The sequence below is a fragment of the Notothenia coriiceps genome, unplaced genomic scaffold, assembly GCF_000735185.1.
Source record: "Notothenia coriiceps isolate Sejong01 unplaced genomic scaffold, NC01 NC01_scaffold00004486, whole genome shotgun sequence".
Lineage (NCBI taxonomy): Eukaryota > Metazoa > Chordata > Actinopteri > Perciformes > Nototheniidae > Notothenia > Notothenia coriiceps.
Window position 1 is genome coordinate 421,720 of NW_011337187.1, and position 12,843 is coordinate 434,562.

The 12,843-nt window shown below is 39.3% G+C and overlaps 1 protein-coding gene across 1 annotated transcript; it reads right to left on the reverse strand.

Annotated features, from left to right (window-relative positions):
* Positions 1 to 105: 105 nt before the first annotated feature.
* LOC104942375 (abl interactor 1-like) lies at positions 106 to 11,162 on the reverse strand. The gene is made up of 6 exons (XM_010767588.1): positions 11,035 to 11,162; positions 9,835 to 9,963; positions 6,527 to 6,805; positions 3,527 to 3,613; positions 1,942 to 2,127; positions 106 to 1,306 (listed from the first exon to the last, which is right to left on the reverse strand). The coding sequence occupies exons 2-6, from the start codon at positions 9,953 to 9,955 to the stop codon at positions 1,131 to 1,133; spliced, it is 849 nt and encodes a 282-aa protein (XP_010765890.1). The 5' UTR covers positions 9,956 to 9,963; positions 11,035 to 11,162; the 3' UTR covers positions 106 to 1,130.
* Positions 11,163 to 12,843: the final 1,681 nt, after the last annotated feature.

A 12,843-nucleotide genomic window follows, 5' to 3' on the forward strand; every position in this document is an offset into this window, starting at 1 on the left:
TTTTTTTACAAGAGTTAAAAATACAAACAGCCCAGAGGATTTCATGTTCAGAGCATTCAACATGGTCCTTGTTGCTTTTTGAAGGCTGAGGAGGTATTAGTTGTTTATTGGTCTGCATTACATTTGAATTGTCATGGCAGTGTCATGCATCTATTCCAGCCTAAAAATCACTGCACATTATCCGTTGTCTATCATAGTCCATTATAGCCAGTTACCAATAGATCCTACAGGTTTTTTTTACAAGGATTATTATTAACTAATTAACAGTGACGTGACAATCTTTGAATGCTTGTTAAGCCAAACAATGAAATGTGTTCTCTTGCTTTAAACAGATGAAAAAGTCAATTTTATGTTAATATCCGATGCCTGAAACTTACGTCACTCTAAAAACAGTTCAGTGATTTCAACAGTGTAATAAAAATGAAAGGTGAATACATTTACAACATTATGGAAGCAATAAACTTAAGATTACATTATATCTCTTAAAATGTTGCATGCTTTCAACGCCAAGATTTTCAGGAGTAATTGTCTTCGAAATACCATATACAGTATTTCAATTTGTAAATTATTGACCGGCTGTCTTATTTGACCAATGAGCCTTGTTGAGTCGAGGAGGGCGCCACTAATGAAAACTATCATATAATCGACATTCACTGAATTCACATTACAGAAACTCAAGTGGCTGCAGCTCACAATATATACAACTGACAGTACAAACACTTCCACTGAAGGTGTTTTACATTTGATTTGTTCCATCAAAACCTAATACTCTTGTTCGGAAAGCATTCACTTCTGAATCTCCTTTTTTTTGTCCAGGCAAGATGATGTCGTACATCCTTCAGCTGTGTGACCATCGTCTTTGAGTTCAACGGGCATGATCAGTCCAATTTTTTTCTTTTTCTTTTTTACACTATTCAATAAATGTCCCCAACCCCACCCATATAACACCAAAATAAACTAAATAGATATTACTTTTCATTTTATTTGCAATCAGTAAGGGAAAGAACATTCTGTCATATCAAAAGGGGATCATACAGTTATGTCTACGCGTCTCGGGAGTCAAGGTTGCGGCGGTCAGTCTCTCAGTGGATTATGATGTGACTGAATAAATAGACTTTACTGTTACTGCTTCAGTCGGCGTAGTGCATGATGGACTCCACGTAGTTGCCGGGGAACAGCCCCGTGGTGCCGTTGGCAACGCCCTCATACCAGCCGTCGTCGTTCTTCTTGATGACGTAGATGATCGAGCCCTCCATGAAACTCAACTCGTCGTCCTTGTCCTGGCTGTAGTCGTAGATGGCCACCACTGACAATGGAAAAGAAGGTTTGGATTAGGTTGTGCTCACTTTTCAGAATTATTTAATTATCCCAGGGGTAAGTGGATTTTCTGAGTGTTGTGTTTAGAATTTAAAAAAATGTTTTACGAACATAAGAAATTGAAGCAAAAGTGTGCAATAAAAAGAAAAATAACATTATATGCATGTAAACAGAAGAAGTTAAAATAAAGATGTGCAATAAAGATTAAATGAAATAAATAATACAATATTTATATAAATAAAAGTTAAATAATATAAAAATAAATAAAAAATGTATTTAAACGCAAGTAAAATAAAAATGTGAAGTAAAAAAGATTAAATAATTTAACAATATTTAAAAAAACATCAGTTCAAATAAACATGTGCAATAAAATATAAAATAATATTTCTGATCTAATAAGAAGAATAAAAACAAATAAAGGTAAAAATAAAATTATATATTCAAAAAAAGGTATGTAAAAATAAAATTGAGCGGTTAAAGGTAAAATAATAACAATATTTAAAGAAGTTCAACAGTAGCATGTAAAAATGTGTATATTGAAATTGTTAGTCTTTTTTATTAATGAAGATGTAAATGCTGAATTGTGTTAGCTGCTGATGTTGGAGTAGATGTTTTGCCACAAACCTTTCTCGACGTAGGTCTTGGGGGCCCACTGGGGGTCTCCATCAGCGTAGGGGTCGCTGTACTGCACCACGGCAGCATCCTCCTCCTCATAATCAACTGGAGGAGGCGGAGGAGGTGGAGGAGAGTCGTCAAACAGGGGCAAGTCGTCTGGAGGCGGAGGGGGAGGTGGAGTAGGAGTATCTGCAACTGTCGAGCAGACACAGAAAGTTAGATTTTCTTCCGAGGGGGTCAAAAGGTCAAGGACATGGAGAGGACGGCTGATGAAGCATGCAGGATTAATGATAGAGGGTGTATGAATGGTATTTGAATATTACATTCGTCAAGCAGGCTGCATCACTGTTAAAAACATTCCATGGATCACTTTAGGGTGGAGGCAGTGATTCTGGAGAAAGGCTGTAGATATTTCAACACCCAAAAAAATACCCCATTTTTTTTTTTAAATGTACTAAATTTGACATGAAAGGTATTGGTTGCCTGATATTAAGAAAATATGCAATCATTTTGAGTGTAGCAATAATAATTTTACTTTCAAATATATGACCAATTGATTGTTGAATAGAATAAAGGAACCAATACAAAAATTAAAATTTAAAATCCCGTTTTCTACTGATATTAAGTCTTGGTATGTGGCTATCGCCATAGTTCACATTCCAATGAGAATACAAATCAGATATATTCTGCAGTCCTCCATTAGAATCACTGACTTCACCTTTAACATGAATACATATACTGTATGTTTAAGCCTCTTAAAGGATTGATGTACTCCGTGCTCCTCTTGTTGTGGTTCTGAAGCTCTCTGCAAAGGGGAACTGCAAAGGATTTATGAACATTTCCATGATCTGATGATTATCACATGCTGTGTCATGCTATTTAGTAGGTCAAAGGTTAGTGTCACGGCATCCACATCGTTGGAGACAAAGCCATCAAAAAAGCTATGTACTATGTAGATATCTTCTAATGAACATTTCTTATAAAACTACGATACAAAGTGTTGTGTGTTAACACACAATACACCATAGGAATCTAAAGTTGCTTTGCGTAAAGAAACAAAATAAATAATATTTCTTTAACCGTAATATTTGTATTGTAGGTTATCATCCAGCAGGGGGCAGCAACGTTTTTTAGAGACCTTCGGCACTTTTCTTCTTAAACATTATCATTCATCGGAGCTCAACTGTGCAGTGCTATATCCAGTATATGAAAAGCAAGCTTCAGGCAGTAATACAATCTCCTGCATGAGAATAAATCACTAAAAACAGTAGGTGGCGGCATTAACAGTCTCAGAGGGTAGCTTTTCCACTGCATGTACTCTAAAAAGATACCTCCTTTGCCAAGAAAATAAGCTACGTAGTGCTAAAAGAAACAGCAACAATGAAGAAATAAATCACTCTCCAAACTGCAGATTTAAAAGTTGCGTTAACAATGACTGGACTCTAATGAGACACATTCCTGGTATTGCTGGTATTATTTGTTCTCAAAAGAAAAAGGGAAGAGGAAGAACAAGAATGAGGCATGCTGGGTGTTCTGGAAAGGGAAGTAGTTGGCATGGATCAGGAGGAAAGTATATCTTAGCCTCTTCACTTACTGCTCTCCTGCATCCTGGCCACAAAGCCAGTCAGAGGTATCTGTGGAGTCAGCTGGGGCATGGGGGGAGGAGGAGGAGCGATAGACACTGAAAGCCAGCAGAGAAGAAAACAGAGAGGCAGAGAAAGAAAGCAACAAAAAAAACAAAACAGAAAAAGCCCCATCAGTCACCACGAATATACAGAAGACAGAGTGCAACCTGATACCAAGCATACGTAACAGTGACACAGACTAAAGACAGACACACTGCAGGAATGTGAGCTTATACAAGTCTAACAGACAGAGTGATGTGCTTGGTCGAATTAAGTAAACTGTCGACTCTATAAATTCCCAAATGATTGAAATAAAATGTTTGAATGATCAATTATTGCAACAAGGGTCAACAGAGTAATTAATTCAACCGTCTTTAGCTGCAGAAAACACAAAAGTTCAGTGACGTTCGTGATGAGATTTCACATGGTATCTGGGGATTGCTGAGGCCAGAGGATAAACTGCAGATTAGGTTTGATTTCTGTCAATCAGGCGGCTCACACTCATTGCTTTAAAGGTCCCATTTCATGCTTTTCCGGTTATTACCCGTCCCCTTGTGTGTTATGTAGATTTATCTGCATGTAAACGGTCTGCAGAGTCACAAACCCTCAAAGTACACCCTGTAGCGAGTAAAACTCTAACACAGAAAAGACCTGTCTATGCTGCCCCAGAACGCCTCGAGATTTCACTTTTTCTTCCTGGGTACAGTGACGTGACCATACCCAAATGGACCCATTGGTCCAAATGGACCAATCCGCGAGCCGTTCTTCATTGCATACACACGATTTCTCCTCACTGCGACGACGACTCGACGCTGTGGACACACGGTGTGTGAGACACACACAATCCCATCCAGCACACACACACACACACACACAACCACACAACACACACACACACACACACACACACACACACAACCACACACACACACACACACACACACACACACACACACACACACACACACACACACACACACACACACACACACACTCTCAGCGGTGAAAACTGTGATGCGGCTGGGGTGCGGGTGCCAGGTGGAGCCTCGCAGATGGGGTCTGCAGCCCCCTCAGCACCCCTTCACCGCGTCCATTGTCCTTTCTTCCTGAGTATGGTGACGTAACCATGCCCAGGTCCAAATGGACCAATCCATGGAGCTCCTCACACACATGCAGCATTCTCATCAGTTTGTCATTATTGGTGTCATTACTGGTTGCTAAAGCCATTGTAACACATAATCACTGATGTTACGCTGTAATGGTGGTGGACTCATCAGAACAGAGTGTGCGAGCTGACCAATCAGAGCACAGTGGGCTCATAGGGGGGGGGGGGGGACAGGAGCTCCAACAAGCCGTTTAGGACAGAGAGTGAATACTTATATTATACAGAGATGCTGTATGAGAAACCAATGTGAGTTTGGAACATTGAACAATGTAAATCTATTCTAGTATACCTCAACAATGGAATTATGATCAGTAGAAATGGCCATGACATGGGACCTTTAAAAGAAAGGATGTGATTGGCCAGAGGGAGGCGCTGTTTGTATTGGATGTCTATCAACCCTATCCTAAATCCAAGCAAATCTGCTGAACCCCCCCAGACAGATTGAAGCTATGTAGAGCACTTTGAATTCATACTTTTGACGGATCATTTGCACTTGGATAGATCAATAGAGACACAAATAAATACGGACATATAGTGCTTCTGTAAATGCACACCCAAGCAAAACAAGCACATTATTGCCAGGTGTCAATGCCGTCAAACACATGGTGAACGGAATGCGATTAAACACATCTGGAGGTGGTCTGTTGGTCTGATCTCAGCCAGGTGTGCATGCATTCCTTACAGTGTGACCACATTCTTAGGGGGGGTGGAATAATCCTCCAAGCAAGGTGAAAGGTCAGCTAGCTCCATTTCTGTCTGCTATCTCAAGCTGTGGCAGAAGCTAGCAAGTCTTCCGTTTGAAAGGTGACTCGAAAATAATAACGTAATGTAAAGGTCCTGATTGGATTTCATTATCCTTAGAATTTAACCAGATAATGATCACGTGTTATCACCAAATAGAGACTGCATCTTAGACAGTAGCTAGTTTTAAAGAATGAAAACCCACATGATGAACAGAGAATTATATTGAAAGGTTATTAGTCTTCTGAAAAAACATAACCAAAAACTGCGACTATTGTCAAGAGAAATCAAGTGTCTGGTTGAAATCCTAGAAAGACACAAATTCTGCATAAATACCAAAGTCATCCCGCTGATTGATAGGAAGCCTTAAAGGGGTTGTTCAGTTTTGAAGATGGGATGTATGAGGTACGTATGCACCCAGTCAGAGTAGTTAGCCTTTAGAACTTTGAATAACAGACCAAGTTATGGCATGTAAGTAAAGATAAACTGCTTTGGATGTGGGCTGCAGCAAGTTATATTAGCTAGGAAAAAAAGGGGCCCAGGTAATGAAATCTAGTTCAAGTGTATACTTAATTTAGAATATTTTCACAGCTTTACCTTGACATTAGACAGCCCTGTCCCACAGAGCCTTTACAGTAAATCCACCTATGCTCTCGACATAGCCAGCAGAGTGCATTGACAACATTTGTGATTTTAACTCGCATAACACAGGAGCTCCTAGTGTACCAATGCCTAAATTGGTTTGTTTGTTGATTTTATGCGTGACTTTGGCTTCCCCACAGTACTTTGTTTTAAATTGTTGCTGGTACAATGGTCCGTCTGGTACAAACAGTGAACTATCCCTTAACCCGCTCCATCAATCTGCAAGAGAAGTCAATAATACTGACAAGAATTCAATCTTGACCTTTAGGCCGCAGTGACTCTCATGCAAATATGTGGCTACAAAGGTTAGCTTTCTTTAGTTTGTGACAGTGCGTGATTTGGAAGAAATGTGACATTGTGTGCTTCAGTGACAGTTCAGGATGTATAAAGCAGGTAAAGGCTGGAGACAGAAGGGCCTTACTTGAGTTCTGGCCGTAGCCATGAGTGCCTCCATTAATATGAGGCTGTTGCTGCTGTTGTTGTTGCTGCTGCTGCTGCTGTAGTAGTAGTTGTTGTTGCTGTAGTTGCTGCTGCTGCTGCAAGGAGAACTGGGAAGTGACCGACGGCGCCCGGCGGTACGTGCCCGTGGCCGAAACCATAGAGACAGAGGAGTTGGAGGGGTTGTGCCGCGAAATCTGCCGCGAGATGGTTCCAAACTGGGACATTGGAGCGGGTCCCAGACCAGGCCCAGGGGCCACCACTAGAACCACCCAGAGACAAGGGGAGGAACAGAGGAAGGATAGACGAGACGAAAGAGGGGGGAGGGGGGTTAGACAGAGGAGAAGGAAGAAGGAGAAAAAAAAAAAGCACCCAACACATGAATCATCAACTTTATGAAAGATAATGTGAGCTTTTTACATACTGATTAGAGCCCCACACCTTATGAAAAGACAATCAATAACCCATTTAAGGAAGCAAGGTGAGCTAGGGAAGCAACACAGATTGTCAATTGATCATACAGTTGCACAGATATTTAATTAAGGTGAAATGAAAAACAAAAGTCGAGAGAATAAATCCGGCACCTAAGAGTTCTTGAGGGAAACGCTTCAGTGAGCAAAGAGAGCAGCAGCAGAACCAACAGATCCTTTACGTTTCCACAGATGTGAAAACAATGTAACTTCCAAATCAGCAACAGCGTCCACAATGTTTCAACATTACGTTGAAAATGTGCAGACTATTCATCGAGTGGGTGTGTTAGTGAGGAAAAGGTTTATTTTGTTCGTCTCAAATATTTCCTGTTCACATTTCTAGATAGCGTACTGTCTCTTAGGAGAGGCCCTGCTCAGATAGGGATGGGTGGAACCAGAGGAAGTAGAGATTCAGAGGAACACAGGGGGCAAACAAACTTCTGCATACCGCCACTAGCAGAAGTAATTATAGCTGCATTGATGTTCTGAGGATTAAATGTGCATGTTTCTAGTGATCATCTCGCTGAAGATTACTGCAGTCAATCAGATATGAGCCGCCATTGTACAAACACACAGTCGTTGGTAGAGCTTTGCAGAGCTCTTGACAGGAAATCAAAACCAGCATATTCTAGTGATTCAGAGTCAATATCCCCGGTAAATTGAAGCTTCATCAGGCAGTATTGAATGTTTCCAGCAATCAAATGGCTATTTAAATGTTTTCCAACTTCATTAACCAGAAATCATAATATGTGATATCAGTTGTAAATGTAGCTGCTGCAAGATTGAGTGCTTGTTATTTCTATTTTAGTATCTACCATTCATTATTTAGTTCTTATTAAATAGAAGCCATCTTTAGAATAGTGTAACTAAATCAGATTGCAACATTCAAATATAAATAGTGTTTTAGCTAGCTATGACTTAAGTAAGGTTTAAACATGCTGCTAGTTAACATTAAGCATGGTCTATTAAAGTCTCAAAAAGTGTACAATTATTTTAAAGGGGGGAAAACAATATATTAAACTTGAATGACAATGCTTTGTATATTTACTTATGCATACATGGAACAAATGGCTGCGTTTCAGAGTTAGTATTAGGTGTCTTCATTTGGAACAATTACATGCTAGCTAGTTTTATGTTAGCATGCTAGCTAGTTCAATGTTGTTGGCATGTCATTCTGTAATTTAAAAAAGGTATGCTGTGAATATAATGACATTTAATGTAAGACTTCGCCAATATTCTGATCAAATGTGAAATCAAACTTTGACCATATTTATTTACTTTTTATACTCCTTAATCCAAGCAGGTCGAGTTTTAGCCATTAGCAAGTTTACGTTAGCTTTGTCAGTTACTTCAGTTAGCTATGCAGCACTTGGTAGTAACTGAGTGAAAATATTTTGGATGCCACTCCACCACTATGAGCAATATCATTATCACCATTGCAAAACTCTCTTCTATACATCATGTGCTATATAATAATAAAAATAATGTGCTATACTAACATGTGCAATTACAAATCTGTAACTAGGCCTACATTCTTTTGTAGCCTACTGTTACAATACCGCTCATCACTGTACATTTGTTTACATTTGTTTACATTCATTACTTGTTCCATCTTTGTTTCGAGTAGTTTGTTGTTCAATTTAATATGCTAATTATGTTGATGGTACCTTTTGTTAATCTGGCAAAAATAATTTGCTTCGGGATAAATAAAGTATTATTTTATACAATTAATCTCTATGTATAAACTCAATTTTGTGTTTTTTATTTAGTTTGCCGCTATATATGTCATAACTAGGTTATAACTAAGTAGCAAATAATAGCTGAGATATAAAATATCTGAATTACCAAAATGGTCTCCTTCGTTACTTCCCAATCATGATGTATGCGATAATAACAACATTTTGAGTAATGCAGCTGCACCAATCCAACATCCTTTTATTTGGTAAAAGGGTAACTTACCTGTGTAGAAGAAGTCTCAAAAATCACAAAGGTAAATTAATTTTGTATCTTATTTTTGGAATCTACACATCCTGCCACTACCTCAGCTTGGAAGGCTTACATTTCATTTTTAAATGTAGGTTGTTAAAGTTATCATCACTTCTATCAATGTTAATAGCCTAAATATACTGCAGATTGAGGTCAAATGTAAATAGACCAGGCAGTTATTAACTTTTGACAGGCCTTAGCTGATATGAGACTTCTTCATCAGCCAATTATAGAAAGATCAGTGAAGAATAAGGAAGCACCACCACCACTGAGGATTGAGAAAAATGTTAATAAACCGCAAAGAAAAAAGGCATATTGAAAGTAACCTGCTGTGTCTTCAAATAGAAGCAAAGATACAGCCTGTTCACACTGCAAGCAAGATGGTCATTTCCTAAGGAACCTAACAACCAGTTTGGAATGAAATGATAGCAATAGCTTTTACCTTAAAAGTGCAGAGTATGGGGAGCTATTAAAACACTCAAACCCTTTGTGCTCTATAAACTCCAAATATCTCAAAAGATGTTTGGAAGCAGCTGCATTGGTTTTCTGTTTTCATTAATTAACTAGGGGTTTGTTTGCAAGCTTTGTTTACTCGTTACTTTAGAGAAATTGAATATAACATCTTTAATATGCAGCCCAATGTGTATGGAAATAAAATGGATGATTTGATTGCCGATAAACATGAGACTCTCTTGCTTGCAGTGTGTACAAACAGACACCCATCCACCCTTAGTTGTGCTGCTCCACCATAGGAAGATACCAGAAGCCGTGCTGATTATCCACCGTCCGGGCAGAAGAGGCGATAAGAGCGGCCTCTGGGGTTTCGGCGTCTCACCTATAGGTGGAGGAGGTGGTGGTGGTGGTGGTGGTGGTGGGGGGCCGAGCCCGGCCATGGGAGGAGCGGGAGGAGGAAGAGGAGGAGGAGGGGGGGGTGGGGCCCCCGGAGGAGCGAACATTGGCGGTACTGAAAGGAGTATTTACATTAGTAACCATTTAACTTGTAACTTGGTCGAGGAGCCGCACACTCTTGGAAACACTTATTTTGTGGAGTGTTTCCATGGCAACAAGCTTGCAGGGAGAGCAGTTGATGGTTCTGTTCGGGCAGCAGGAGGTTGGCGCTGAGGTACTGAAGCTGCATTAAACTAAAATATTTCTTTTCAGCTCAAATCCTTTGTAAAAGTCCAATGAGTTGTATCTAAGGCGTGTGTATGGTGTAAAGCAGTACTATGTGTGGTGTTATGTGAGCCTTACTGTCCCACTGTAACGCAGCAGGCCTAAAGCAGCGTGGCCTATTTACACTGGAGGATAGAGAATCAGCTGTGCTTAGAACACAATGGGCCTATATAATCCCTGTCTGGTAAACATAGGCTTTGTGTAGCGTGGATTTACTATGTGCAAATACATGTTACATTTACACCTCCTCAATTAATGCTTAATATTGGCATATAATACATGTTATATTTAAATATATGAACTCTTTCCTGATGTTTACTGCTCCAAATTTCCAAAAATGTTATCATTTATTTGGAGAAAAAACTCTCTAATAAGGTCATTTTTATTGCAAATTCACAGATATGCACTTAGGACTTAAAGGCATGTAGTGTGTTATTTATCAGTTACTCAGTCTACTGTTTCTAATGGGGGCATGAAAGTAAAGTCTCTCTGACAAATATGCACATTGTATAAACAACTGTTTTCTCGTATTCGCCCTTTTAATGTTAAATATTGTTAGTTTTTTCATTTCAGAACACATATTGCAAAACACTATTTTCTTTGGGAATATAAAAAGCAGATATTTTCTTTCTTTGTAATACTCAAAAGTGTTATTTCTTCCTGTATTTGGAGCATGGGAAAGGGTTATACAACTCTTAGGTGGGTTAGCAGCACAGGGTGGGGCAGGATTTATTAGCGGTTTTAAAAAATGCCTGAAGCTGGTTGAATACAATCCTTCCCTCATTTAATATCAGCAAGGGGAAAAGGCTGGCTGGCCTCTGGCAACTGTCACTGCATGATGTGCTGCTAGCAAAGAGCTCACCTGGTCCAGAGTTGGGGATGGAGGGTGTAGGCACGGCGATGGGAATGCCAATACCGCTGCTGCCGCTGTTCTCCCTGCTGCTGCTACCCCCGCTGCTTCCACTGTGGAGGAGAGAAGAAGAAGAGGACACGGTTATATTCAGGGCAACATGCTCACACTGCACAGCAGGTAACACTGCAGATATATGGACTATATCATTTACAATGATCAGACTGTTAAACTGAACATGTTTCTCTCAACTGTCTTCTTAGTACTGAGCTGCAGATTGACACACCCCGCTGAGCAACACATGAGTCACTCTGGTGAGGTAGGAATCATACTAACAGCGTACAATGGAGTATAATATAGCATTAATATTGATAGTTTCTTATTTTCTATCTCACTTCAGATCCTCTGATTGCCCCAAAAGTCTTACACACACTTACATTAACAGCACTTATTATACTCACTGTGTATTTTGTCCATAAACAAAACGTTGCATGTATTTGGCAGCTCAGATTAGAATGGGTTTGAATATCAGGCTAGATTTAAAATAAACACTTCTACATGAGATGAGCTTTTTGCCAAATCCATTCACATGCTAAAGCATTAGTGAATGGACTCAAAGCAACCAAGACACAATAGCAAAACCACTTTATGAGAACATATGGATTTGAGGCGCAATTTGTAGCCACAGATGCTAATATAGCCAGGCAGGATTATCAGTGCCGATACAGTGGATTATGGGTGATTCTATTTATACCAAAAGTTTGACACCTGAATATGTGTTTCACATATTTATTGTGCAAGAACAAGCTAATTTTTGTGAATTTGTCTTGTTCTTGTTTCACAGGTGTTAACCTATATATTCCTGTATTTGAAATTAGTTTCAACATCTGTTATCAGGATCCCACAACCATAAATCATATACATTTATGGTAATTAAAGGTGGGGTAGGTAATTTTACACAGCCGGCAAAAATCTGCCACTTCCTTACAGAGCCCCTCCTCCAACGAACGCGCACGTGACCAATGAGGGCACGAGATAAGTTTGTGCACAGATGGAAGGCTGACAGGCAGGTAGGCCATCCAGTTACTTTAGCCGGGCTGGCTAAAATGATTGGTCGTGCTTTTTACAGCACTACGGCTTCCACAGAAGAAATGTGTTTATGGATTTTTTGTCAAAGCACTTAAGATTTTCATTGCTATCGGGATGTTAAGAGCATTCCATGGAATATAACAAAAAGTGTATCTCGAGCCGGTTTCTCAAACTTACCTACCCGACCTTTAATAGATTCAATTATTTATCATAAAATCCTTCTTCATTAAATCATTGCAAACTGTACATTTGTAGACTTTCTTGGACAAAAACAAACAAAGAAGTATTAACGAGGTGTCAGTTTCGGCTCTGGGAACTTGTGATGGGGAATTTATGAGTGTATTATTGACTTAATCTATAAAAAGAAAGATACATTAATCATCAAGGAAAATAAAAGCTATGTGAAGTCAATATCAATATCATGAGACATTTTGGTTATCATAATATTCTGATAAATAAATATTTGCTGTTCTGAAAAGCTAGTGTTTTTTTTCACATATTTCACAGTTCCAGTTAAGAGGTATAATAAACAATTACATTCTAACTTTGCTACCATAACCAGAAAATTAATAATTGATTACTACTAAGTCTATTATTTTGTAAACACAGCCCCCCCCCCCCTCCCCTGGGATATAGGGCATGTGAATTCAGCATGTATGTCAGCTGTGCAGCGGCCTGTATAAGTGCTGTTCACCCTGTGTTTGACCCAAAGGCGCTGAGATCAATGATGAA